This window comes from Mustela nivalis, assembly GCF_964662115.1.
Source record: "Mustela nivalis genome assembly, chromosome: 7".
NCBI lineage: Eukaryota > Metazoa > Chordata > Mammalia > Carnivora > Mustelidae > Mustela > Mustela nivalis.
Window position 1 is genome coordinate 117,393,748 of NC_139026.1, and position 27,948 is coordinate 117,421,695.

A 27,948-nucleotide genomic window follows, 5' to 3' on the forward strand; every position below is an offset into this window, starting at 1 on the left:
TGCCATTAAGAGAGGAATTCTTTTAAATGCAGAAATTAGTTTATTTTAGTAGCCTTTTAAAAGATAGGTTACACTGACATAGCTAATTGAGAAAGACTGTGCTCAGTCATCAAGATCAGAAAAGTGGAAACTGGTTTTCTTTTAAACATTTTTTCTGACTTTTGAGTATCCTCATAGCTCTGTCTTGATTTTAATTTACTTTGAGAATGTGTGACGAAAGGTAGAAACCAACCGTACATTCTGTCAATACTTACAAATACTTTATATGAAAAATAAGTTTATGATACGTAAGAGTGAAGAATGCTGATTCTCTTTGATTAGTATTGAAGACAGTTATTTTAATAATAATGATTGTATGAGAATTGAACCAGCTTTCATTGTAGCTAACATAAGATTTTTACTAGTTACAGTTGTTACATGTAACATTTTTAATGAAGTACATGAAGAACATAGGGTGTGTCCATGTTGAACTTTAAGCAAAGTTCAGAGTGAGCTGACATGCTTTGAATGACAGTTCTTTCATAAACTGATAGCAGTTCTATGTGCTAAATGGAGAAGACTTCATGATAATGATTCTTAGGCATAGTTTAGAAAGCCTAATTTAGGAAACATGACAAAATAGAATAGCCCTTATGTACTTGCTTTCATAATTATGATTTCTTAATATTTATTGCCATTTTCCATTCTCAGATACCCTGCTCTTTTGTAGAAATTAGCTTTTTAATAAAGTCAGAAGAGAAGGTCAGTAATCTGTTTCAGTCAGTGCAAAATGTTTTGTTGGCTTTGCTAAATGAAAATTGATATCTATTTATCTTTCTTTTAAAGGTCATTGCCTGAACTTTTAGCTTACAGATTTAGGGGTTATTGCTGATATTTTAATAGTATTGAGGTTCATATAACAATCAGTCTTTGTAGTTCATAAAAATTAATATTGCAAAAGGAGAATAATTTAGAATTCTTTCTTAATAAATGTTATTGCAAGTCATTAGAGTTTCATGAAAGCACAGAGACATATGGAAAACTCCCAGCAGAATAATTAGGAAAATTTCATATAGACAAGATGCCATTCAAGTCTTCAGCACAGAAGACTCAAGAAATTAACAGTCTAGGCATATTAAACTGATTTCAGACTCAAAGTAAATGAATGTTTTGTTTGAACTTGAGAATATATACGGTAGGTTTTGCTACAGGTATATCAACTTTATACTTCTTCTTTAACCCAAATTTTCATTCAGTTACTTGCCCATATTTATTTGCTTACAGATTTATACTCTTGCTTCTAGTTTTATACTGAGTGCTGTATCAAATTAATGTATCCTTTCATAGATTTTTCACCTTTATGTAACCCTCTGTTCTTCCCACATGAACAAGTATTTCCTACTGTCATTTTGACTGAAATGGAACCCAAGGTCCTAAAGAGTAATTTTTTAAAAAGCTCTGGTAGAAATTAATCATTATTAGAAGTGTTACAAAAATGCTGTGATTCATTAGAAATTTGTTATAGTCTTGACATTTTTTTCTTGGCTCATTTTGGCTTGTTGTGTGTCAGTTCTAATAACATGTAACTGTTTTCTATACTGCATCGCACTTATGAGTGCCTGTCAAGAAAGCTGATGAAGAACCTAAAATTGAAATTATGCAGACCAGCACAGTGATCTGTAAATGCCTTATTGATTTTAGTATCTTTAAACATAATATCATGGTCCTTACACTTGGTAGCTATGATATGAGGTGGGGTGTCTTTCCTGGGTAATTTGCCTTTGTTTTTTAATTATTTATTTATTTTTTATTTTTACAATTGATTTATTGGTTGAGAAATATACATGTTAAGATTAAGGTAAATAGAAGAGAACTAGGCAAATATAATATGGTTCATCCTTTAAGTAAATCGTTCTAGTGCTCGCTTCGGCAGCACATACACTAAGTAAATTGTTCTAATTATAGTATTGGGAGGTTCTGTTATCTAGAAAAATCTCTTTTTTTGCTATTTTTTTCTGTCTTCCTGACCATTTTCTCTTTCCTTGCTCCTTTTCCTACTCTTTAAATCTGGATACCATGATTACACAATATTAATTGATATTTGAGGTACTATGGGTTTTAACAGAATTTTTTTCCACATGGAGATATTAAGTTTATTTCACATCAAACATTTTGACCAATCTAAAAACTTTTGGCAGTCGTATTGGTATACTACCTTTCATCTGTCTTGGACTAGATTCCCATTTCTTCTTAAAGAATTTTGGTATATAGCCGTTTAAACCTTCCCTGATTTAGTCTGTCTTGGGAGAGCTGTTCAGACTTCGGAAGTATTGAAAGCAGTGTAGGCCATTGTGAAAATTACAAAATGTCAAGCCGAGGAAGAAAATAACAAAACCTTTCTGTACCATACACGTGAAATTCAAGATATCTAATTTTATTTACGTTTTCTGTTGTCGTTCTCTGTGTAGGTACAGAAGGCTTGGGATTCAGCATCACTTCCCGAGATGTAACAATAGGTGGCTCAGCTCCAATTTATGTGAAAAACATCCTCCCAAGAGGGGCTGCCATCCAGGATGGCCGACTCAAGGCAGGAGATAGACTTATAGAGGTGAGTGCCTTCTCTAAGTTGAAAGTTCCATAGTTCTTAAGAACTTTCATTTTTAGGGGCCAGTTCTTTTTCACCTCTTCATAAATATGAAGTTAAATTATATATGTTAGAAGTGTGCATCATAAAGCACTGTATTTCTGCTTTACTTCGACTTGTTTCCATGTTATTTGATGAGAAATATCTTTTCATTGAGTGTACTCATAAATTTTTAGTTACTCAGACATTCGGTTTATGAGGTAAAATAACATTTGTCATTATGTAAGTACAGTGTCTGTTAGGTTCTGTTTGTAGATGGCTTCAAATTTATGTCTGGCAATATAGAAATGATATCTACTTTGTAATCAGAACAGAGACAAACGAAGTAAATGAAAACAGTGTGTCTTGATGAGAGGAAATCTTGAAATGGCAGCATGGAGAATGAATTGAGACATAAAAATCAGATGTCAGAAAAAAAAATTTCCTTTCTGTACCTCATGAGTTTCGGTTCATTGGTCTTTGAGGCCATCCCAGACATACATAAACATACCTAGACATTTCTGTGTGTGTGATTGCTTATGTATGTAGAAGTAAAAGGAAGAAAGATTGAGAAAAATAGATTAGTTGCTTTTCTTAGTGTTTTCTTCGGAAAAAAAGTGTCTGTATTTTTAGCAGCAGATACCGCCTTTCCTAATTATTAACTAGTATTCAAACACTGATGTTAAACTACATTTTTGTGGCATTACCCTTTCTTCTTTACTCGTAGCTTCATATGTGGTTTTGAATTCCCTAGATCAAGCTCTCCTAAAGATTTCTTGAGAAGTAATGGAGAAGGGGATTGCCTTCCAGATTTTTCTGTGGCTACATATTTGGCCTAGATTTCTTAAATCTTGCTCTTTTCCTTTGTGTCTTGTTCTTGTGATACCATTTTTTAAAGGGGCACTGGTAGAGGCTAACTAGAAGGAAAGATTCGGTATAAATTATGTTTAGAGAGTTGTTTCCAGAAAGGGCCACTTGTCCTTGGGGCATAAATTGAGTAGTATTGGGCCAAGTTTGCCGTTACAGCTTGTTTTATGTAGTAGGAGGCTCAGCTGGGACTTGAATGTCGTTGTCTTTGCCTCTGAGTCCAAAACATGTCTGTGGTCCTCTTTCTGGCACCAGCCCCACATCCTCTTTCCTCCCATAATTGCTTTACTTTCAACACATTACAAAGGCTTTTGTTTTTCTTTTCGAGCAGTGGGAAGAGCCTAAAACCTCTGTTTCTTCAGAGTTAGGCTCTGTTTTCTGTAGCTATCTTCTTTATTTGAAACTACATTTTCACACATCTTTTAAACCTAACTTTCTAGTATCTGTAGTTGCATCGACACGTCAACAGTTTTATGGGCAGTTTTTCTGAGCATCTATATATTTGGAAGCATACTTAAAGTATCAAGTCACTCTTTTTTTTAAATCTAGAAATTTTTCCTTTCTTTGAACCTGTTACTACTTATCAGTTTTGTGCAGTCACTTAAATAGTAGTACACTGAGCAGTAGAAGATGGTTTTTAGTGGAGAGGGAAAGGTCCCAAAACGTATTTTAACTAAGGGTAATTTTGATATCACAATTTAAATAATATACTTTATTGCCATGGACAAAATGTTATTTTTCTCTAAAATGAATACTACCAAATAGGTTTTAAAAGAAATTTGCACTCTTATTTTTTTAAAATATATAGTGCTTTCTGATAATGTTATTGTTCTTCCTAAAGGTAAAAATAATGAGATTCCCCAGAAATTGGTTATTTCAAATCTCTCTCTCTCTCTCTCTCTCTATCTTTTGTAGGATTCTCTTAAAAATATTGAAGAATATTGAGGTATTCCTACCTCAAAATACTGCTACTCCTCCACAAATATTATTACTTTGCACTCTTCTTTAATGTGTGTCTTTAGGGATAAAAATTGTCTTTATAAGTTTCAGTAAAATTTCATTGAAAGTTTTACCAAAATACTTTTAGTGTGTTTCTTCTCTAACAGCAACACCTTTTGGTTTGGGTATAAGATCATCTATGATACATAAGGCCATCAAGATATCTCAGTCCAAAGCCATTAAGTTTTGTGTTAGCACAATAATTTAGATATATTTGTTTATTACTGGTTATTTGTTAATACTCTGGTGGCTGTGGCTTTTGGCTTACTAATAAGCACTAAAAGATTTCCCACTTCCTGTCTCATTTCTAGATACCTAGGCTATGTTTCCTTATTAGCTACAACAGCCTGATGGTTGCCAGATCATGGCAGAATTTCCCATGAAATGCACTGTGCTCTGTAGGAGACATGGTACATTCTAGGATGTGTGTCTTTTCTTCTGTCATATGTTTGCACAGCATTGCAGCTGAAAACCTTTTATTTGTTTTCAGGTAAATGGAGTAGATATAGCAGGCAAATCCCAAGAGGAAGTCGTTTCTCTGTTGCGAAGCACCAAGATGGAAGGGACTGTGAGCCTCCTGGTCTTTCGCCAAGAAGATGCCTTCCACCCAAGGGAACTGGTGTGTAAATTTAGAGCAGATGAAAGATTTCTGATGCACACAAGCCAGGGATCTGGGCTAGCCACCTGATGGCCAATGTTTATCAATACATTTTCGAAATAGTTTCTATATTTTATATTTTTTTCAGCCTTAACTTAGCATAAGCATTCTTTTCTTACATTCGCTCAGTTTTGAAGATAGATATCCATAATCCAATTTGATTATAGAAATCAAATTGCAAGGATATTTTCTAGGACAGCAAATGTTTATTAGTGAACGCTTTCAGATGGACTGATTGAATACAGAGACGTTGATTATTTCATAACTGTCACTTCAAAGGCTGTTGTTGAAAACTTGCCATCTTCTCCACTACATACGACAAATGTTCATATTTCAGATTTTCATAGTAATCTAGCTAAGCCAAGTAAAGCTTCTTGCTTACTGTTGTATGAAAAGGAATACCTTAATTAGAGTATTACGATTGAAAGTAAGGAGACCTGAGTGGTAATAAGCCCCATGGCCATTAATTACTAATATTGACATTATTTGAAATGACAAAGATGAAATTAAAAGGCATTTGTTTGCAGTTCATTTTATTTTTTAAATGTGCATCAATATGTCTAAATATAAGAGGTATTTACATAGTATTGGTGTGAATGAAATATGTATACTAAGTTGACATAGTTTGAATGTTTTTCTGCAAGAAGTGCCAGGTTTCATTTATTATGTAAAAACAACATAATTGGAGGAATCGCTTTTATCTTTTGATGTGGTAAGAAAATTGTTTTATTTCCAGTACAAGTGGTATTTTAAATATTTCAAAACAGATTTTAGTTGGGCCATTTTAGAGCGTTTGACATCTCTTTCAGTACGCTTTTAGCTTTAAGCAACAATTAATTCGTATATACTGGAGTGGCAAGGTTTTAGGGGCACCGTTCCCAGACTTGTCCTAGTGCTCTAAATCTCTTGCTAATATTTCAAGGTGGATGTCTTGTGGTTAATAAAATTTTCCTTTTGTTGTGAGCCAGATATGTTTCAGTGTAGGAATACCCTATCCCCTGGTTGCACAAATTTACTCCCATTTCATGGAATTTCCAATTGTGGTAGGAAAGCATTGCCGAATGCTTGTGTTTTAAGTAGATTTTGAAAATTATAAAAACGTCTTTATTTCTATTTTAAAACGTTGAATGCATTATTTCCCAATTTAAATTCGGTTTTCCCTTTTCCCCCCACTGTTATCCAATTTCGTGCTTCAAATGCCACCTGATCCTAAATCTGGAGATGTCTCTATTAAATTGTAAATGAGCCCTTAAAAAAAATACTAAGCTTTAGATGTGATTTGATGAAGCTTTAATTCTTTCTCAGTATATCTTAGCCTGGGTAATAGTTAGCATCATCAGATTGCCAGAGCTTCGACACTGCTCGTCAGCAGCCCTTCCCAGACTCCGTGCCAGCATCTAGCCAGCTTAAGGTTATTCAGGTTCTTCTTGTCCAATTTTGATCTTCCAGGCTTCTGTTTTCCCCTTCTGCTGCCTAGTTTTTTTTCCCTTGGTTATTTAATTTATTGCTTGTGAGCTTTTCATTAAGGAGTGAGCCAGTAGCCCGTCAGTCTATTATTCATGTTGCAGCTGCTTTTTAAGATTTCAAAGACTAAAATTCTGAAAACTTAAAGGGGAGGGGGTGCATTTAAAATGATCTTTGAATCCAATTAACAAAACTCCTTTCCTCTGTTTGGGGTCTCTGTGTTTAAATTCTCTGTCTAAAACAAAATACTGTTACCAGTACATGCCTCTTTTATAAATCAGCCTTTTAAATATCTATGTAATTAAAGCAACTCTATAATATGTGATAAAAATTCACATTTCTGTGTAATATTTTAAAGTATAATGCTTGTGGTTCAGACTTATTATCTAGTGTAGTTATCAAATTATAATATACCTTATAACTTAGATGTAGTTGGGGAATTAAAAAAAAAAACAAAATTAGAAACAGTGCCATGAATAGAGAGCCTAGTCTGGTAACATTTGTTTTCCTCCAAATAATAAAGTCATGATATAGTGTGAGTGAGCAAGTAAAAATTTACATCAGAAACTTCTCTTAAAACACACACCGACACAGTTAGAAGATACTACAACCACATCAGTGAAAGTTTGGAAGACAGAGTCGTACATCATCCATAATATAATCACCCTCTATATATTTCGTGGGTTTTAAGAACCAACAAAATTTCCTTTAAAGTCAAGCTTTGTGTCCCTGTGTGTTGAAGATGGCTTTGGTCAGTCTGTATTTATATTTTTCTTCAATTCTTCTAGAATGCAGAGCCAAGCCAGATGCAGATTCCAAAAGAAACGGTAAGAGCTTTGTCTTTTGCAGGGTGCAGAGATGTTGGAAAGATAAATGGAACTAACTTCTGACTTATTAAATATGAAGTTACTAGTCCTCCCTTTTCCTGGCTCATAATAGATACTACGTAGGTTCATTAAATTTCAAAGTGGTCTCATCTTAAGCTGACTTAAATTGCTATTACCACAGATGGAGAATGTTTTGTGATTACTTTTGGATAGACAGGGATGGAAGAGAGGGAGACATTAGAGTAGTTTCCTGTCACCTTCACAGTAAGAGGGACTGAAAGTTGGTAAGTGTAGTAGTTTGACATAAATATAAAAGGCTTTATGAGTTGTGAAATGTTATATTTTAAGTGGCTACAAAGGAAAAAAAAAGTAAAAAAGAAAACTTGATTCAGGCACAGGAAAATAGGGAGGCCTGAAAGCATAGTAACAGTGTATCATATGCAGGAAAAAGTGATATGTCAGTAATTAGGCACAACATATTAGTTGTCATAATAACTTACAGTTATTATAAGTATTTTATTATGAGTTATTATAGCACATTCTAATGGAGTAATTTCTCTTAATAAAAGTAACTGTTCACAGCTTCAATTAAAATGCAAACCTAGTTGTGTCCTGTTAAAGAGACAAATTCTAATACAGACTAGAAATAAAGGAGTAAGTTGAGTTCTAACAGGCAGTGTTAATGTAATAAAAATAAGAATTGCCATGTTAGTGTATCAGTCTCTGAAAAATCCGGTTTTAGTGTGGAGGCTCAGCATGGGGTGAAAAGAGAGGGTGTTTTATATTGACATATTATATCCAGTAGAAATTCCAATAGTTTCAATCCTTTATATATCAAACAACAAGGCATAAAAATATATCCCAGACTCTTATAAGTAGTGGGGAAATTTAACAACCATATCTACAGTGGGTGATGCTAGTATGTATTTTTCTAAAAATTGTCATATTAAGTGGACAAAATATTAGAATATGAAGAATTTGAATAATATACTTAATAGGTTTGGTTTCTCTTTCCACATTTATGGACAGCTCTGAACCTAATAAATAAAATATTATTTTAAAATACTCCATAATTATAAACATGGGTGACAAATCAGACCTCAGGAAAATCGGGTAAACAGTCTTGAGAATATTATTGTACATTCATAAGTATGGGTTGTAGAAAACTTATGGTCTTAGTTTTTGTTCATTAAAAAAGTTGGGCAATGATAACTAATCAAAGTCAAAATGGTATTTGCATATGTGTATGGTGGATAGGTTGGAAGCAAAGGGGAAATTAGATAGATTTTTAGAGAATTTAAACTGGGCACAAGTGTGATTCATAGTATTTTATAGGTCATAATGATAGCAAAATATACTGTAAAATCAAAACACTTAAGGTAGCATGATATTTTTATGGGATAGATGAAGAGAACGCTTGAACACATTAACAGTGATAGACCTGATGTATATATATGCATGCATGTTAAAGGCGGCATTTCCAAATAGTTGTAAAGCATGGTTTATTTCATGTTTAAAATAATTAGCCATTCAGTTTAAAAAGTTAGATTTCTTTTTCTCACCATACACCAAAATAAATCCCAATTGGTTCTGGAATTAAACCTTAAAAATTATGAAAACATATTAAGAAAAAAGCATGCAAAAAATAAAAATAAATGAATAAATAGATAAATAGATAAATAAATACATTTTTTTTAATGTGAAAAATCTCTGTTAACTTTGGATAGTGAATGCCTGGCCAAGCATGGCAAAACCAAGATGTTCATTCGATAAATAGATTTAGATTTGTCTATAGAAAGTTTTTGTATAGCAATAACCATACTATGATATAGTGAAAAGATAAATGCTAAATGGGGGAAGTATTCTGCACTGCGACCCTTGGTGAATAACTACCCCTTTATTGTTGGGATCTCATCCTATAGCTTTTAGGAAAACAGAATGATTTCCCACATAAAGTACAGTTGACCCTGAATAAGGGTTTGAACTGTGTGGGCCCACTTACATGTGGATTTTTATTTATTTATTTGTTTAGTTAGTTAGGATAGAAACAGTACCTTATTGTAAATGTAGTTTTCTCTTTGACTTTCCTCATAACGTTTTCTTTTCTTTAGCTTATTTTAATGTAAGAATACAACAAATAATATATTTAACATAGAAAATATGTGTTAATCAACTATTTATGTTATCAGTAAGGCTGTTAGTACAGTTTATGGGGAGTCAATTTTATATGAGGATTTTCTACTATGTGAGGGGTCAGTGCCCATAATTAGCACCTGTTGAAGTCAGGACAACGTGAGCTAGAAAATCATGCTATAAGCTCTAAAGTTAGGCATGTTCTTTCAAAACATTTAGGCTGTCCTGGTGAGGAAATTGATGATTAGCCCTGACCTTTTCAATCACTGAGGGTAAGAAGTGGCATTGGCTTTAAATGTCATATTCCACTGAGAATTCCAAGGTCCATTTCAGCCCACTACCTATACCCAGTAGCCTCCTGTGTTCATGAGAAAGTTTGTTCAGCAAATGACAATTCAGTCATCTTAACAAAAGAAGAAATATACATATGTATGTGTGTCTGATTTCTGATTACAAATGGAAATTTTTTCTGATGAGAGTTTTTCCAAGCTCAGTCAGAAATCAGTTTGGTTTTTTCCTAAATGTTTTCTTTTTTGTTGTTGTTTTTGTTTAACTGTTTTTAATATGTCCTCTCACATCTGCCTCTGTTTCTGCTCTTCCTCTGTATTTAATAGAATACCGTTTGGGTTGTTAAAGGCTTCATGTTGGGCACCTGGGTGGCTCAGTCCTTAAGCGTCTGTCTTCCGTTCAGGTCATGATCCCAGGGTGCTGGGATAGAGCCTTTGTCGGGCTCCCTGCTGGGCGGGAAGACTGCTTTTCCCTTTCCCACTCTCCCTGCTTGTGTTCCCTCTCTTGTTGTCTCTCTGTCAAATAAATAAAATCTTTTCTTTAAATAAATAAAATCTTAAAAAAAAATAAAGGCTTCATGTTACATTTATAATTTTAAAAATATGACTTCCTGGGTCTCTGCCTCTCATTGTACCTTTTGAGGTCAAGTCATTAAATTTATTCAAGTCTTGAAATTCTCTGATATTATTTAAACTTTTAGGTAATTGTAAGCACCTTGAGACTAGATATGTCATAAAAGTCAATTAATTTGTTTATTTGGTTGATTATTACAATGACTCATAACTGATTTAGTCTGAGAAATTGAAAACACATCATTAAGATACACGAATAAGTTCAATGACAAGTAGACCTCTTGAATATATTAGATGGAAGCTTCCTGTACATCTTCTAAATATTATCTTAATTAATAAGAGCAGGAGATTGTAGCTGGGGCAAAAGGGTGCCAGAGCACCTAGCTCTTGGGGTCCAAACAGACCAGTTTTCGCTACCTGCTGCTGACAGGATCCAGAGGCAGAGAAACGAGTGGTAGGTAAACAAGAAAAGAATTTATTTCAGTGAGGCCAACACTGGAAAGACAGTGGACTAATAATATCTCAAAGACTGTCTTCAAAGTGCTGAAAATACTTCCAGGTTTATAGAAGGAGAATGTGGAGCAAAGGTTGGTACGCACACATAACTGCCACGTGAGCTGGGGATACTTGGGCCCTGAGTCTTCAATCTAGTCTGTTCCAAAGATCACCCAAATCTTTAAGTCTCGTGATGAGAAAGAATTACAGGACAGACACAACACAGCAGGCCAGAGACAGAAGCTGGAATGTTCGTTCAAGTGAGAGTACACTCTACAGATGTGAAAAGGCCAGTGAGTGAGCTCATGACCCTAAGGGTAGGGTCCTTTATTGACAGTTATGGAATATTCACTACTTGGGTATGGATTTCTTAGAAGCTGGTTTTGAGCCTTTTCTTCCTTATTTGGGCAGGGGTTTCCAGCCTACTTTGTCAGCCATCTTGGGCCTATCTAGTTTGACCTAGGTTCTTGTGATTCTGTTCTGGAGTGTTGCCAGGACATGCCTCTGACTTTCTCAATAGCTGGTCATGACTTTCTTTTGTCTGGCCTCGGGGCTTCCTGTTAGAACCTAACTGACCGCCTCTAGCACATACAGGCGGGCTATGAATGTCAGGTTGATCATTGTGTTGGACTCTTGGGTGACACAGGGGAGTCCTTATTGCCTGAGGTGGTAGTTTTAGCTCCCATCAGAGTGTGCTTTGCTGGCAGGGTCTTTGCCTGAGTTAAGAAGTAAACTGAAAAGAAGAACTTAATCCATTAGAAAATACAGATTGAGGTCAAAATGGAAATAGTTGAAGTCCTCTTTCAAGATTAGAGATTCTGGTTTCAAATTACTGATTCAAAATTGGACAGATAGCCAAATTATTTAGCACAGGCTCACCATCACTTGCTTCATGTCCTGAACAAAATCCTTTGCCTTTGAGAAGTTTATTCCCTTAATATAAAGCATCTTGCATGGGTGTCCTGGTAGGACAAGACAATACATGGGTTACTAGTCAGTGGTGCCCAGAAAAACAGAACTAAAAGGATATGTGCATATACAAGAAGAGATTTAGTACAATAGTTGGGATCGGGTGATTGTTGAGGTCACCGAGTCCCCATCTGCGGTGTGGGTCAGCAGGCTGCAGACTCCAGAGAGCCAGTGTAGCAGATAAAGTCTGAAGTCGGTTAGCTGGAGAGTCTCCTCTTCCTCAGGGAGGTTGTCTTTCTCTTTTATTTGGCCTGTAACTGATTGAATGAGGCCTGCCCATGTTGTGGAGGGCAATCTGCTTATTCAGAGTTCATCAGTTTAAATATGAATCTCATTCAAAAACATCCTGTGAGTTGACATATCAAATTAGCATCACAGTGAGGTGTAGTGAATTTACCTGCTGGCTATAAGGCCTTGACTTACCAAAGTGCCATTTTCTTCCTTGGCTTCAAATAGGCCTAATGCAAACCTGCTTAGGAAGTCCCCAAAAGAACACTTGAGTAGGATCCATGTCAAAATACAATTTGATGTTAAATGTTTTTCGGGGTCATGACATGAAAGTAGGCCTTTGGAAAATAATATGGTTTAGAGTTGATAGGAGAGCACAGAGATAAGATAAGCTTAAATGTCATGAATTCAAATGCATTCCCAAAAGAGTTAGTGGATTCTCCCTATGGGAAATAGAGGGATACACTGGGGAGTCTTTGAGAACCTCCTGGAAGATCAGGAGGTATCTTGATAGGGTAACTTCAGTGGACTTAGTCTTGATTTAGAGATTTAATGAGCTAGGTAATAAGCATTGTCATTAAGAGGTTCATTTAACTAATGGTTATAGGAGATAAAGTAAATGACCCCATGGTAAAATGAGAAAACCATTGAAGAAATAAAGAGCGCAATTCTATTTGCAGTAGCATCAAAAAGAATAAAATACCTAGGAATAAATTTAACCAGGAAGGTGAAGATTTGAACATGGAATACCGTAAGGCGTTGGTGAAAGAAGTTGAAGGTGATGCAAATAAATGGAAAGATACTCATGGGTTTAAAGAATTAATATTGTTAAAATGTCCATACTGCCCAAAGTCATCTACAGATTTTAATGCAATTCCTATCAAAATTCCAGTGACATTTTTTCACAGACATGGAAAAGTAAGACTAAAATTCACAGTGAACTACCAAAGACCCTGGCAGCTGAAGCCATACTAAGAAGGAACAACTGAGCTGGAGGCATCACACTTCCTGATTTCAAGCTATATTACAAAGCTACAGTTATCAAAACAGTATGGAACTGGTGATAAAAACAGACACATAGGCCAATGGAACAGCATAAAGAGACCAGAAATGAACCCATCTACATATGGTCAATTAATTTGTGACAAAGAACCCAGACTCTGCAATGGAGAAAGGATAGTCTTGTTGAGAAAACTTGATAGACACATGCAAAAGAATGAAACTAAACTCGTGTTTTACACGATACACACAAATCAACATAAAATGGATAAAGGATTTAAATGGATTTAGAAACTATAAAAAACTCCAAGGAGAAAACATGCTCCTTGACATTGGACTTGCTGGTGATTTTCTATATTTGACACCAAAAGCAAAGGTAACAAAAGCAAAAGTAAACAATAGCAACTACATCAAATTAAAAAGCTTCTGCACAGCAAAGGAAATCCATAAAATGAAAAGACAACCTAGAGAATGGGAGAACATGTTGGCAAATCATTACATCTCATAAGGGGTCAATATCCAGAGTACATAAAGAATTCATACAACTCCATAGCTAAAAAATCAACAATCTGATTAGAAAATAGGCAGAGGAGCTGAACAGAAGTTTTTCCAGAGAAGACTTACAAATGGCCAGGAGATAGCATGAAAAAGTGCTAAATGTCAGTTAATCATCAGGCAAATGCGAATCAAAACCATAAGTCACCTCACAACTGTTAGAGTGACTACCCTCAAGATGGCAAGAGATAACAAGTGTTGGGACAAAGTGGGAAAGGGAACCCTTGTACATTGTTGGTGGGGATGTAAATTGGTGCAGCCATAAGGCATGATAGTACGAAGGTTCCTCATAAAAATAGAGCTACCGTGTGATCTAGCAATCCCACTTTTGAGTATATGTATCCAAAGAATTGAAATCAGAATCTCAAAGAGATATCTGTACTCCCCTATTCATTGCACCATAGCAAGTAACCTAAATGTTCATCAGTAGATTAATAGATAAAGAAGATATGATGTCTATATACAATGGAATGTTATTCAGTCACAAGAGGAAAGAACATCCTGCCATTTGCAACAAAATGGGTGAAACTTGAGGGCATTCTGCTCCAGACACATACTGTCTGGTATCCCTTACATGTGGAATCTAAAAAGCCAAACTCGTAGAAACAGACTAGAATGGTGTTTACCAGGGGATGGGGGATGGGAGGAAAGAGAAGATGTTGGTTAAAGAGGATAAGCTTCCATTTATAAGATTAATAAGGTCTGGGGATCTAGGGTATAGAATAGTGATTATAATTAATAATACAATAGTATATACTTGAAAGTTGCTAAGAGAGTAGACCTTAACTGTTCTTATGGAAAGAATATATAATTATGGGATGTGATGGAGGTATTACTGTGGTGGTAATCATTTTTCAATCTGTCAGTATATCAAGTCAACCCATTGCACATCTTAGACTTATACAATGCTTTGTAGTAATTATATCTCAAAAAAGCTGGATAAAAACAGACAAAGGAAATAGAGAGCTTAGTGAGGGAGTGAATTTTGAGTCATTACATTTTTAGCAATGTCTTTGTACAAATTCTTTGGGTTAAATTCATAATGAAACACTTCTATAGGCCCTTTAATGTAAATTAATGTTGATACTGTAGAGAACACACTTTAAAGTGTTTTTTTGAGTTTTTGATGAAGAATTTTACTATGAGACAATAATCATATGTTGGTTTTAGTAGTTTGATTTTGAGTAGCAAATCTTGCCATTGTAATAAAACATTTTATAAAATCTTGAGCTATTTTTAGTGCTTACATGCTCGAACTTATTTTAAGCTATTTTTAAGTTTAAGTTAATTTAATTAAGTTTAAATTCAGATGATTCAAACTTATTTTCATTTTTAAAAGTGTGTTTGTTTGTTTATTATCTCTAAACCCAACATGAGGCTTGAACTTAAAACCCTGAGACCAGGAGTTTTTCTGACTGAGCTAGCCAAGGTGCCCTGATTCAAACTTAATGTTAATATGATCTTTCTCCAAATTAGGATAGAATAATATTTTCATGATATTATAAAAATAGTAGTGATTTTGTATAGTCAATCTCTTTGTCAGCTTTAAGGAATTCATTTGAAATTTTTTATTATTACCGTAGTAAGATGAGGCTTTCTTAGTGTTTGGTGTGCTTTTCCTTGAGAAACATATCTTGGTTATTGTTTATTGTCCTCCTTTTGTAGATAGTAATAAAATTGATATTTTAAAAAATTGATTTTTTTTTTTGGCTACTGAACTCTTAGGTTATTTTTTATGTTGGTAGAAATACCTGTTTTAAAATGGAAACTGTTTTAGCTATAGCAGAACTATTCTGGATTAGTTACTTTGTACCATTTTTTTTTTCCTGAAATGTAAGACCTTTAAAAAAGTTTCAAAAACAGTACAGAGGACTCCAGTATGCCCTTCACCACACTCCCTGATTGTTAATATTTTACCGCATTTGATACCTAATTATCTTTCATCCTCCACTCCCCCTCTACTTTTTCCTCCTTTCCTTCCCACTATATGAATTTTTTTCTGAATTGAGAATAAATTGCTGATGTAACTCCCTTTATCTGTAAATATTTCAGTGTATCCATCTTAAAAACAAGGGCCTTTCCTTATGCAACCACAGTATAGTTGCCAAAGATAATGAAATTAACATTGACTTGAAAATGAATGAATGGATGGATACATAAGAATCAAATCCTGGTTTGGTTTCCAATTCAGGACCATGTGAGGGATTTAGCTGTCATGTTTCTTCAGTCTAATGTAATCTGGAACATTTCCTCAGTTTATATTTATTTTTCATTTTTGAAGAGCAGGTTACTATGAGAATGCACCTCAGTTTTGGTTTGTGTGGTATTTTTTTAATTTGATAAGGATTTTTCTAACAATATTACTGATTATTAACTGTATAAAACATTATCTGTTTTTATATTATCAAGCCAATAAATTCTTTAAATTTTATTTATTTTACATCTACCACTTGATTTAGCATAGAGCTCAATAAAGCCAGATATGATATTTTGACTTTGCTAATAAGAATAATTAACCTTAACATATCAGCATAGATAATGTATATAAACATTCATCTCACACATGGGATAAATTAAAATATATAACTTAAAGAAACTTTAAAATATATAACTTAAAGAAACTTTTTTCTTCTGTGAAAAAAATAAAGTAAAACCAAGATAACTCATCTATTTAAAAAATCCTCCTGATAACTAAAAACATGAATGGTTGTTCCTATTTGTGATAACTGCATATTATTTAATCTCTTTGTGTTGAATGAATGTAATCTCCCTTCAACTTCTGTAAACCTTTTGTTAGCTTGAGAACATGATGTTCTGTCACCATGGTGTAATGGTTTTGTAAGAACTCTGGTGTCCCTTCTGAGTACCAGCCCCTGCCCAGCATTTATAACCATGGTCCTAGCCCTTCTTTCCTTCACTGGGTTTTTGAAGAGGAAAAAGAATTAAAGAAGTGGCATGCAATAGGATTTTTATGTTACAAAGTAGTAGTGTATAATGGATTTTACAAAAAACAGTCAAGTATAGAAGAAAAAATCATCTGCGATTATGTGACTTCAGTGCCACCATTTTGATGTGTATTTTTTGTGATTTTCTCCTTTACCTATGCAGCCTATATATAAAAATATAAATATATATAAATTATAATTATATATAATATAATTATAAATTATACATATAAATTTTATATACCGTGTGTGTGCATATATATATATATATATATATATATATATATATATATATATGGTGTACCAGGCACATATCCTGTAGCTATTAAATGTCATGTCCAAAGCAGAAGGACAGGTTGATATGTCCCTTCCTCCTAAAACTTTTACTGATACGAAAAGGCAGACATTAAATAATTTATTAAAATAGGATATCAAGGCTTATGATGGGTGACGTATTGGAAGTTAAGAGAGCTTACAGAATAAAACCCAATTTCTTAGTCATAAATGTTCTTCTGTCCCACCAAATGGGATACTGATTTAAGACATTTTAATAGCTGAATAGTATGACATTATCTACCTAATATCATTCACGTAGGTTTTTCTTATTTTTTAGCTGTCATATAAAGCAGTGAACGTCCTAACATTCATTCTTGATCATGGTGTTTTAGGACATATTACTAAAAGTACTACTAATTTTTGGGTTAAAAATGTGAGGGCTCTTATTAAGTGTTGTCAAATTGACTTCGATAAGTGTTGTATCTTTCTATATTTCACCAGAGTGCAGGGATGTACCCATTTCACCATCCTTTCTGCATTCTTGGATAGCATTACTTAAAGCAGTTTTCTTCAGTAGTTTGATAACTTTTGTTGATTGCATGCTTTCGTTGTAAGTAGCTTATTTTACCTATTTTTTTCGGCTCATTCATCTTTCTTTAATGAATTGCTCATCCATCTCTCTTTCATATTTGTTGTGAGTGTTCGTCTTTTTGTTACTAAGTCATCATGTTTGTGCAATAATGAAATTAACTCAGTGGAAAAGGGAGCGAGAGAGTGAGTCAGTAAATTGGAGTGGAGCAGGGAGCAGCAAAAACTTTGCCATTATTTCTCTGCTCATACTCACAACAGTTCTGACACCAAATGTGTGAATTTTCTAGACCATTTACTTTTTTTATACTGTCTGGAGTTAGTGTAGACCCCTCAGGTTATGGGCTTGGTCCCACAAGACTGCCCCCCACTCAGAGGCCATAAGGAAGTAGTGGGTCCTCAGGCCACTCACAACTTCTATCTAACTTGGCCACGAATCAAAGGTTTTTTTGAGCCTTTGAAGGACTATCTCCTTCAGTTTGATAATCTGCTGGAGCAACTCACAGAACCCAGGATCTTGCCAGTTTCTTACAAAGGTATTTTATTTTTAAAAATATTTATTGGAGAGAGAATGAGCAACTGAGAGAGAGAAAGAGAATACATGAGCAGAGGGAGAGGGAGAAACACACTCCCCACTGAGCAGGGAATCTGAAGCAGGGCTTGATCCCAGGACCCTGGGTTATGACTTGAGCTGAAGGCAGACAGTTGACTAACTGAGCCACCCAGATGCCCCTACAGGGGATATTTTAAAGGGCACAAACAGAAAAACCAAATGAAGAGATATTCAGGGCAAAAATCTGCAAGTTCCCAAGCTCAGGAGTTATTGTCCCTTTGGAGTGGGGGTGTGCCCCCATTCTGGTAAATTGATACTTTATCAACCTGGAAACTCTCTGAATCTCATATTTTCACAGTTGTTATAGAGGCGTCAGTATATAGGCGTGATCAGTTATTAAGTCAGTTTTCAGCCCCTCTCCCGCCCTTGGAGAATGGGCTTGAGCTGAAGTTCTTAACTTCTAATCATGGCTTGCTCTTTCTGGTGGCCAGATCCCATCCGGGAGCCACCAAGGAATCCACCAAATGTCACCTCATTAGAACAAAAGATGCCCCTAACATCCAGAAAATCCCAAGGGATTTCAGAGCTCTGTGTCAGAAACACTCTTACTAGGAAATACAGGGTTTTTTTTGCCGTGTGTCAGGAACTGGGACAAAAGACCAATATAGTAGCAGGCATTGAAGGCAAATTCTATAGATTTACATTTACTTCCTCAATTTCACAAATTAAATATGTCGAGTCATTTATTTCTTTGCAGACCCTGAAATCAGCTATTGTACTCACATCTGTGATTTTAGGGCCTCCTATGACCTGGATACATAACCATACCATGTCTTTCCAGTATTTTGTGCACTCATATTAAAATTGTAGTATATTGAGGCTCAGAGATGATTCTGCTCAATTTTTTTCCCTCTACTTAAGATAACTTTTTTTCCCTCTCTCATTTGGATCGACCCATTTTCCAGATCAAGCAGGCTCAGAGGGACCTATGGGCCTGCTGTTTCCCGCAGCTGTTGGGACTCCTGTCTGAGGAAAAAGGACAGGTGTCCTGCTGGTGTTGCACACTTGTGGTTACTGTTCTGTCTGCAGATAGAAGTGTGCATCTTTCCCGCTGTTCTGAGGATAGTGGGAAAGCAGATAGCTTTCATACTGCCCATTCTGCAGGTTTCCTGCTTCTAGTATGCATATAGAGTATACTCTACAGGGGAGTAGTAGGCACTGTAAAAAATGCCAGGTTGCATCAATGCAAAAAATCACTTGGCTTGTCCCTACATGTGTCATGTGAGCTTGAATGACACGGTCATGTACAAATGGCATGAGAGACAAAGGAAGGACATTTGTTGTGTTTTTGTAGAAAGAAATTGACTCATGGGGCACCTGGGTGGCTCAGTCATTAAGTGTCTGCCTTCGGCTCAGGTCATGATCCCAGGGTTCTGGGATTGAGCCCCACATCGGGCGGCCAACCTAGTAGGAAACCTGTATTCCCTCTCTTACTCCCACTGCTTGTGTTCCTGCTCTCGCTATTTCTTTCTCTTTCAAATAAATACAAAATATCTTAAAAAAATTTTTTTTGATTCATATAGTTGTAAATTACACAATCTGGATGGAAACCCTCAAGGTGATAGAAAATTAGCTTCTCCTTTATATCAGAGTGAAGAGATCTCCATACTAGAAGACAGTGTAAAAAGTTCTCTATAATGTGGCATTTAAAATGGTTTTTGAAGAGCAAATTTTTAAAAAAGATTTTGCTGCCAAAAAATTAAGTTCTAAAAGCTGGCATTAATTTCAGTCTTATGTCAAGAGCCAAATGGATTAATAATGAAATATCAAAGGAAAGTACAGTCTCTCACTTAAATGTTTTTCATGATAATAATGACTTAAGACTTGATAAGAAAGCTGAAAAAGAATATCATTCCCATCCTGCAGTTTTCATAATAAATGAAACTTTCCTGTGGAGAAAATAGTCTCCTTTAAGACAGGTTCAGAGTAGGGCATGTCAGGAAATGATTCCAACTTGATTAAAATTTTTCTTCATATATTCAGTCAGCTCCTTATCTTGATTTTTCAAGTAGAAAAATAAATGAGAATTTTAAGCCTTAGTAAAACATTATGGAAATGTGAAAATCAGTAAACATTAAAAAGCCAAACTGAAGATCTAAATCAGTAAGTGACAATTAAGAACCTTACAGGCTTGCGGCAAACAAATGTGCTCAATGATCAGACCTAAATGTGCCCAGCTAAGAACTATCTTTGCTTTTTATACCTTTTTAAAAGCAACTTTTCCAGGAATAGAAATACTGATTCTGATTAACAAAGTATGTTTTACCTTTAATGACTTCTGAATTTGAAATAATTCTGAAGGACACTATGGTGTGTTTTGATACTGTTTTGTATTTCAGACATAAAAATTTACTCATACATTATGTTTTTTATAACACTTTATATTGAGATAGCTGTATTAAGTCACACAGTCATTACTTAGTATTTTTTAGTTGTTTTGAACCATATGAATAAAAGTTTATAGAATATAATATATACATTAGTATTAGCATAGTAAATATGAGCTATACCAATATTTTGATATGAGTATTTGATATTATTTCTCTCATACATTGCTTTTATTTGAGGTATGCTTTTATTTGAGGTATAATTATTCTCTGGGAATATTTTCAATATAAACATCTTTATAATGGGTAGGCTTAGGCTTTTTTTTGACTTTGACACTGAAGTATATTTGCTTTGTATAGTAACATAGGAATTGCCGTGTATCTTTTCAAGTTGTTCTTATTTTGTATTCTTTATTATATAGTTTTCTTGTTTTTAACATATTAATGATTTTATTTTTTTTTTGAAACATACCTTGTCCTAATACCTATGAGGTTGTCTTTTGCAAAGATGGCACAAGGAATATCCTACCATAAAACGTTAAAGTGGATATTAGTAAATCAGAAACATCACTTCATGAATCACATAATTAGGGATTTGGAGATTTAAAAAAAAAACTTATCTTTTGCAGTACAAAATAATCTTTTATTGATAAATATTATACTTCCAAAAATTATTTCATCTCGTTGCGCTGTTAAATCCCCAAATTTGTAAAAAACAAAAAAACCACGTCATTATTATGTTAATTTTGGTAGTTACTAGAAAAATTTAAACATTTGTTGGGACACAGAGAGGAAAACTGAAGTCTCCCCACATTGCTGCGTGATGGTCTCCTTTCCATATGTGTGATTGAACATTCTTTAAAAGCACACTTTAAAGGATGCATTATAGTCTCGCCTAATTATATGCCATTAGATGTTTAGCCATTTTTCAGTTACAATTTGGTAAGTCCAGCTTGAGTGATTAGGTAGATGCTGGAGAAATATTCCAAAACTGGAGAAAGCAGAGGAGGAACGTGTAGTAGGGCTAGATGAGGGGCTGGCTGTGATTTGAAGTTTGTGCCACTTAGCTGTTATGTGGTTGGAAGTCCTAACTTCGAAAAAGAAGTCTGTGCTTGCCTGTTTGGAGATGACCAGGGTAGAGTCCTGGTCGTAGGTGGGGCTGCTGAAGAGAAGTCTGGGGCCGGCTGCGTCTCCCCAGTGCCCAGTGTCCGAGTGGCAGAACATGTCCTCTGACTGGGGTTCATCAGGCTCTCCTTCCAGCATCCCATTCTTCCTCACTGTGTGAAGGGGGCTGGGCAGGAGCTGGGTGTCTTATATGTGTTGCAGTCTGAAGCAGTCTTCTCATGCGGTGACGACTACAGTTACGAAATCAAACCTTGTGCTCACCATGAATTCATGAAGCTTGGGGCATATCCCCCAGCTGCCTGAGGCATGCGACGGAGTTGAGGAAAGGTGTCCTCTACTGTGCTTTCTGCCTCACGATGTTGAAGGGTAAAGCTCTCTAGTGCCTCTCTGAAAATGGAAACCTGTTTCTACTGGCTTTGTATCCTCAGAACTTATTAATTGTGAAGAAAATAACAGACCGTTACTGAGCATTTAACTCTTAATGACATTAAAAATTCCTAATGACTAAAAGGACAAAGGCGTTCTATTTATTTATTTTGATTCCTGCTGTGACTGTTTTTCTCCTGTGGTTTAGGATATATAAACAGCCCCCCCCCCCAAAAAAAACACACTAAACTCTAGGAGTCCACGTGTCTTCAGTCTTCAGCTGTACTTTTCTCTACATTCTCAGAATCTGGTTTGAGTTTGTTTCAATATTGAAGCAAGTGCCACATAAAAATATTAGCAGCTGGTTCCAGGAGTCATCTGGAGGGGGTGCAGATGCACTATTATCGTGGATCTTGTCACGGAACTTTGGTGGAAATACTGTGCCTGTTAGGATTAAACATTGCTCATTAGCAGTCTTTAAAAACAGCTGTGAGAAAGGAACATTGGAATATAACATGCCGTGCAATTTTGTTTCCTATTAGAAAGCAGAAGATGAGGATATTGTTCTCACACCTGACGGCACCAGGGAATTTCTGACATTTGAAGTTCCACTTAACGATTCAGGATCAGCCGGTCTTGGTGTCAGTGTCAAAGGTAACCGGTCAAAAGAGAACCATGCGGATTTGGGGATCTTCGTCAAGTCCATTATTAATGGAGGAGCGGCGTCTAAAGTAAGCAAATGTTAACTTTAATCAGCTTATGCCCATTAACAAAAATAGTTCATTACTACCCTATTCCTGTCTTGGGAACATATACACCGTGTGTGTGTGTGTGTGTGTGTGTGTGTGTGTGTGTGTAGGGGTACACACCTGTGAATTAAACTGGCAAAAGACCAGATGAACAGAACATGTTTACAAATTTTATTGACATTAATATTTAAAATTTTCCAGGTACAGGGGCTCTACAGAAAAGAAAGAAAAGCTAAAGAAAACTCAGAAGCTTAGATACCGTTTTAGCAAAGGGCAGTAAGTTGTGGAGCAGTAACTAGAGAAAAAAGCAAAAAGGTTTGGGCTTCTCGGCGAGGTCAGGTGTGGGATGGTAAAGAGACGGCAGAAGCTGGCGGTCAATCAGGTTTCTTGTGTCTGGTCTGTTCCGTCGCTGACTTACCTCCGTGCCATCCCTGTCTCTGGTGGTGAGGGTGGTTCTCTTTCTGGTTAGGGACAGGTGAGGGGCCATCTTTGTAAGAAGAACTCTCTCTTTAGCCAGCTGGGCGGGGAGCAAAGAGCTCCTCCTGCATCTGCCGGATCTTGGTTGCCTTCAGCTCCAAAGAGACCTTGTGCCAGGGTGGTGTGCTTACCCTGTAACACCTTTTGTTTTTCCTCATAATACCCCATCCGTGAGCAAGCGAATGGAAATCTCCGTGATTTCCCATTTCGGGATGGAATCCATAGCTTCGAGTCCCCATTTTTTTGGTCTCGTATTTTTATAAACCTTAGTCCTTGCAGTTGAAAGAAGATAATCCATGCAGACTTAGTTCAGGTTCTGGGCACAGAGCTACTCTACGGGAAGGCACGTCTTTCCGCTTTCCCCTGCCTGTGGGTCACTTAGCCTGTTGGCCAGTGGAGAGCAAGTTTCCTGCCTGTTTGTCAAGGGGGCACTTCTCTGTAATTGTGTCACAGCCTTGAGCTTGTGCTTGTCTTGGGTTGTAAATAACCTCTATGGGTATCTCTGGAAGCAAGAAAGTAATCACTTTGTGTCCTTTAAATTAGTATGCTATTTTGGTAAACAGATTATGATAATGACTTGATTTACAAATGTATAAATGATTGAAATAGACACAGGCTGCCATGGCTGTTCAGACATTATTGTGCTCCTGTTCAATTGGGCATAATCCCTTAGGATTAAAGCCTTCTTTCTTTCCCCTTGTTTTTATTTTATTTTATTTTATTTAAACTAAAGAGAAAGAAGCTTCTTTCATAACAGACTATTTAATAGCACTTATTTTTACCTGTTTTCTTCCCAGGATGGAAGGCTTCGGGTGAATGATCAACTGATAGCAGTGAATGGGGAATCCCTGTTGGGCAAGACAAACCAAGACGCCATGGAAACCCTCAGAAGGTCTATGTCCACCGAAGGGAACAAGCGAGGAATGATCCAGCTCATTGTGGCGAGGCGAATAAGCAAGTGCAATGAGGTAAAGTGTAGGAAATAAAAACAAGACAGTTCCATTTGAAATTGTAATAAGACTAAGTTTTTGTCCTAATGGACAAAGAATGGCAGGTCCTGGCACTTTCCTTCCAAATATTATAAAATTATCTTTGCTCTTCTTATTGTCTGACTGTGGACTGTGATTTGTTCTTTTAGTTCTATGATCAAAGAATTCCTAAGTGCGCATGAGTATTTTTATGGCCAACTCAGCAGATAACACTGGAAATCTTAGAAGCACCTTTAGCTGGGTTCTCTTCTTGCAAACAGGAACACACTTTCCTTCTGGGAACCAACAGTTTCTCTTCTGTTCAGTAGTGTTGTACCTGGGACAGAGAAACAGTGAAACAATGGCTTGTTCATTTGTTTCTTTAAAATGGGATGCCTTTTCAAAGTCCCTGACAGGGAAGAGTCTGTTTCTCTTGTGACATTGTCAAAAGTTCAAGTCTCCCCTCTTGTGCCCTATGTCCCCTTTCTCCTTCACTGTGGGGTGGGGTATTTTCCTCTTGATGGCGTGCTTTGCATGAGGCTGTGGCGGGTTTTAAATATTTGCAGCAGTGCATCATTAGCAGAGAGTTGGAAGAGTAGCCTCTCCTGAAGGTTGTGATCATCTCTTTTCCCAAGTTTTAAAAAACAGTAAGTGGAAACATACTTTCTGGCACAGTGGGGTATTTGAAAATTTAAAAGGAATTCTATATTGATTTGATAATGTTAGAACTTGAAAAAAAAAAGCAGGTTCATAGATCTGTTATAAATTATGTGCCGTCTATATGAAATAGGTGGGAGCTGAGAATTTAGAGAGCAAAGCTTGTTAAAAATGTAGAGTTTGTTTTTGTTTTTAATCAATGCTCAACTCCCCACATTTTCAAATCAGCTACAAGGAAATGACTAGGAAATCATACAAACTGAAAATTATATCTAAATCGTTTAAGTGTTTTTCTTAATTTAAAAAATCTATGTTATATATATAAAGCGAGCTATTCAGATTATGTTCATCACTCATGCCATCCTGTAGAGCATTCATGTTTTGCAGTGAAAGTTGGGTGGTCAATCTACACGTGACCAATTTGGGAAAGGTTATTGATTATTGACTTATTCTTTACTGTTTTTCAAATGGAGAACTTGTTAACAATAATTAATGCATTAATTTCCATAGCAATACGAGAACAGTGTAACCTTAACTAAAAATCTCAGAATGGAGAACACTGGGACATAAAAGAACTCATTTTCATAAGATAAATATAAATGCTGATTTCCTCAGAGTAGGCTACTGGAATGGTTTTCTTGAACAGTAGAGTTTTTATTCATTGCCAAAAATTATTAACTGACCTTTCTAATATGAGTCCTGTAAAGTGCTACATGTTCTTTAGTAGGTCTTTCTCTAAAACTGAATAATGTCACATTCGTAGGATGGTATTTGTTTGGCACATGTTTATTGAGCATCTACTATATTCAAGAAATGTGTTGGATCCTTGGGATATGGCAGTGAATAAAAACAGATGGGGCTCCTTCTCTTGCAAAACTTGTATTCTACTGGAGAATATGTCATATTCTCAGTCTCTTTAAAAATAAAATTACTAAACGCCTTCTCAAACTTTTCTTTCACAGAAAAGCATGGGATGTTCTGGGGGCACTTAAAACATTAAGAAGTGTACACTAAAGACGAGCATCCTGACTCTAGACATGCTTTCCTGTGATTCGGATGAGTCCCTATTACTCCCTGAACAGTCTGAAAATGTTTTGATAAAAGCACTGATTTTATTCCCTGTTGTCCTGTAAAACACATGAAATTGGAATCCCACTGAAATATCTCTGTGTCTCATTTACTTCTTCATATGAATTTATGTGAATGAAATGATTTAAGTAAGGGAACAGCTGCAATAGACAGTAATAGACTTTAATATTCAATATTCCTTATGGTATCATTTTCATACATTGCTGGTTATTACTGTTTCTTAGGAGAATATAAGCTTATAAAACAATTATATAAAAAAAAATCGTATCACGAGTGCTGTGCTTTCTTTGTAATACTACCGAGAAGCCTTTTGTACTGACAGGGTTTAACTAAAGAATTATTTGAAGACAGAAGAGCTCAGTTCAGCTTCCCATAAGGCATAAGACATGATTTTGCGGCTGTTGTACTTATATATTACCTTTGGAAAAGCGGCTCCCTGAATTACGAGAGAGTATGTGTAAATTATGTTACAGTAAATATTGATACAAGCATACGGTGTCTTGTCATGAATGAACCTCAAGCCAAAATAATGTGCTTGGGTTCCCTCCTTCTGGGTCTATTAGTCAGCCAGAGTCCGGCCTTTGACAATATCACAAAACTATATTTTACTAACTCATCTTTAAATCAGGGGTTTGCATATGTAATTTCAAACCAGAGGAGATGAGAATTTGCAGAAGGAAAATGGTTTGTACTTTGTCACATCTCTTTGTGCCCTTTTCTTTTATGTAGGAAGTGCTGTATATGATCTTAATTTTTTTTCCCAAAAATTATTTGTCAACTCTCCACAGTAGGTATCGTCACCTTACCCCGCATTTCACTCTACAGCACATTTGAGACATTCTCTGGAAGATGTTTCTCAGTGTCTTTCGCTTGGCCTTTCAGGAATCTTGGAAGCAGCCATCTTGCAGCTCTTCTTACCTGCTCTCCTCATTTTTCTCCTACTTCACTCTGGCTCTTCTCTCTCCTTTGAGGTTCCTTTATTTCTGTCTGCTCTGTTACTGTGAGTGTGCCTCAGAGCTCTCCCTGGACTGGGGCCTCTACCCTGTGCATGCTCCTTGGGAGGTCTTCAGGTACCCCCGATGTTAGGACCAGTCCCACAAACCCGTCTCCAGCCTAGAATTCTGTTCTGGTTCCAGATACTCCCTGGTTTGTCACAAGGTGCCTAAGACTTCGTTTATGCTTTTCCTTCAAAACCAGTTCTCCCTGAGTTCTTCATCCACCCTGGCCTTGCCTCCTCCTCACAAACCTCCACTGCCACTCTGTGGTTTAGAAGCTGGAGATGTAGGGGGCGCCTGGGTGGCTCAGTGGGTTAAAGCCTCTGCCTTCGGCTCGGGTCATGATCCCAGGGTCCTGGGATCGAGCCCTGCATTGGGCTCTCTGCTCAGCGGGGAGCCTGCTTCCTCCTCTCTCTCTGCCTCTCTGCCTACTTGTGATCTCTGTCTGTCAAATAAATAAATAAAATATTAAAAAAAAAATAGAAGCTGGAGATATGAGTTCACTCTTGACATCTCCAATGCCTTCCCTAGTTTGGTAGCCTCTGCCTCCAGAACCTCTCTCTCCTTGAGCCACTTTTCGCCATCCCCTTGCTGTGGCACCACCTTGTCCCACAGGATTGGCTGCTCTAGTTCGTCCTCACCCTGCAGGAAGGCAGGTTTTTGCTCAGAACACTTTGTTCATGTCATTCCTGGCTGAAATTCCTTCAGGAGGTTTCCATCCTCTCCGGGACGGGCATCAGTCTCCATCCTGTGGGCCCCTGGGCCATGCAGAAGCTGGCGTCTGTGCCCCTCCAGCCTGCCCCGTGCGGCCAGCGTGAGCTCCTCTGCACTGCTTGCAATTTCTCTGTCGCCTCTGGATTTGCCCCATGAGCCCATTCTGCTCCTTGCCCTCACAAAGACAGCTTTCAGCTTTTAGTTTGTTTCTCTCACCAGAGTATTCCATAGTCCCACTACTTACCTTCATCTAGCAGGAGTCATCTTGTCCTGGTTTTTCTTTTTAGTTTTCTTTCGTGGGAACTGTGAATTCTGAGATGGCTGGGACCTTGTCCATCTGCTGTGTTCCTACCTCTCCATCACTTGATGTCCAACCCAGAGCTGTCACCTAAACATGAACGGA

At 36.4% G+C, this 27,948-nt stretch overlaps 1 protein-coding gene across 28 annotated transcripts in view; it reads left to right on the forward strand.

The window, feature by feature from the left end:
* Nucleotides 1-27,948, forward strand: part of PARD3 (par-3 family cell polarity regulator) — a 649,140-nt gene that overhangs the window by 383,879 nt on the left and 237,313 nt on the right. For 19 of the 28 annotated variants that reach the window (XM_082739708.1, XM_082739709.1, XM_082739694.1 and 16 more), the window contains exons 10-14: nucleotides 2,448-2,587; nucleotides 4,959-5,087; nucleotides 7,379-7,417; nucleotides 22,439-22,627; nucleotides 23,920-24,090. In XM_082739708.1, the coding sequence (XP_082595834.1) occupies nucleotides 2,448-2,587; nucleotides 4,959-5,087; nucleotides 7,379-7,417; nucleotides 22,439-22,627; nucleotides 23,920-24,090 (668 nt within the window). The remainder of the gene's footprint in view (nucleotides 1-2,447; nucleotides 2,588-4,958; nucleotides 5,088-7,378; nucleotides 7,418-22,438; nucleotides 22,628-23,919; nucleotides 24,091-27,948) is intronic. The other 9 variants (XM_082739698.1, XM_082739713.1, XM_082739712.1 and 6 more) reach the window with 1 other exon arrangement.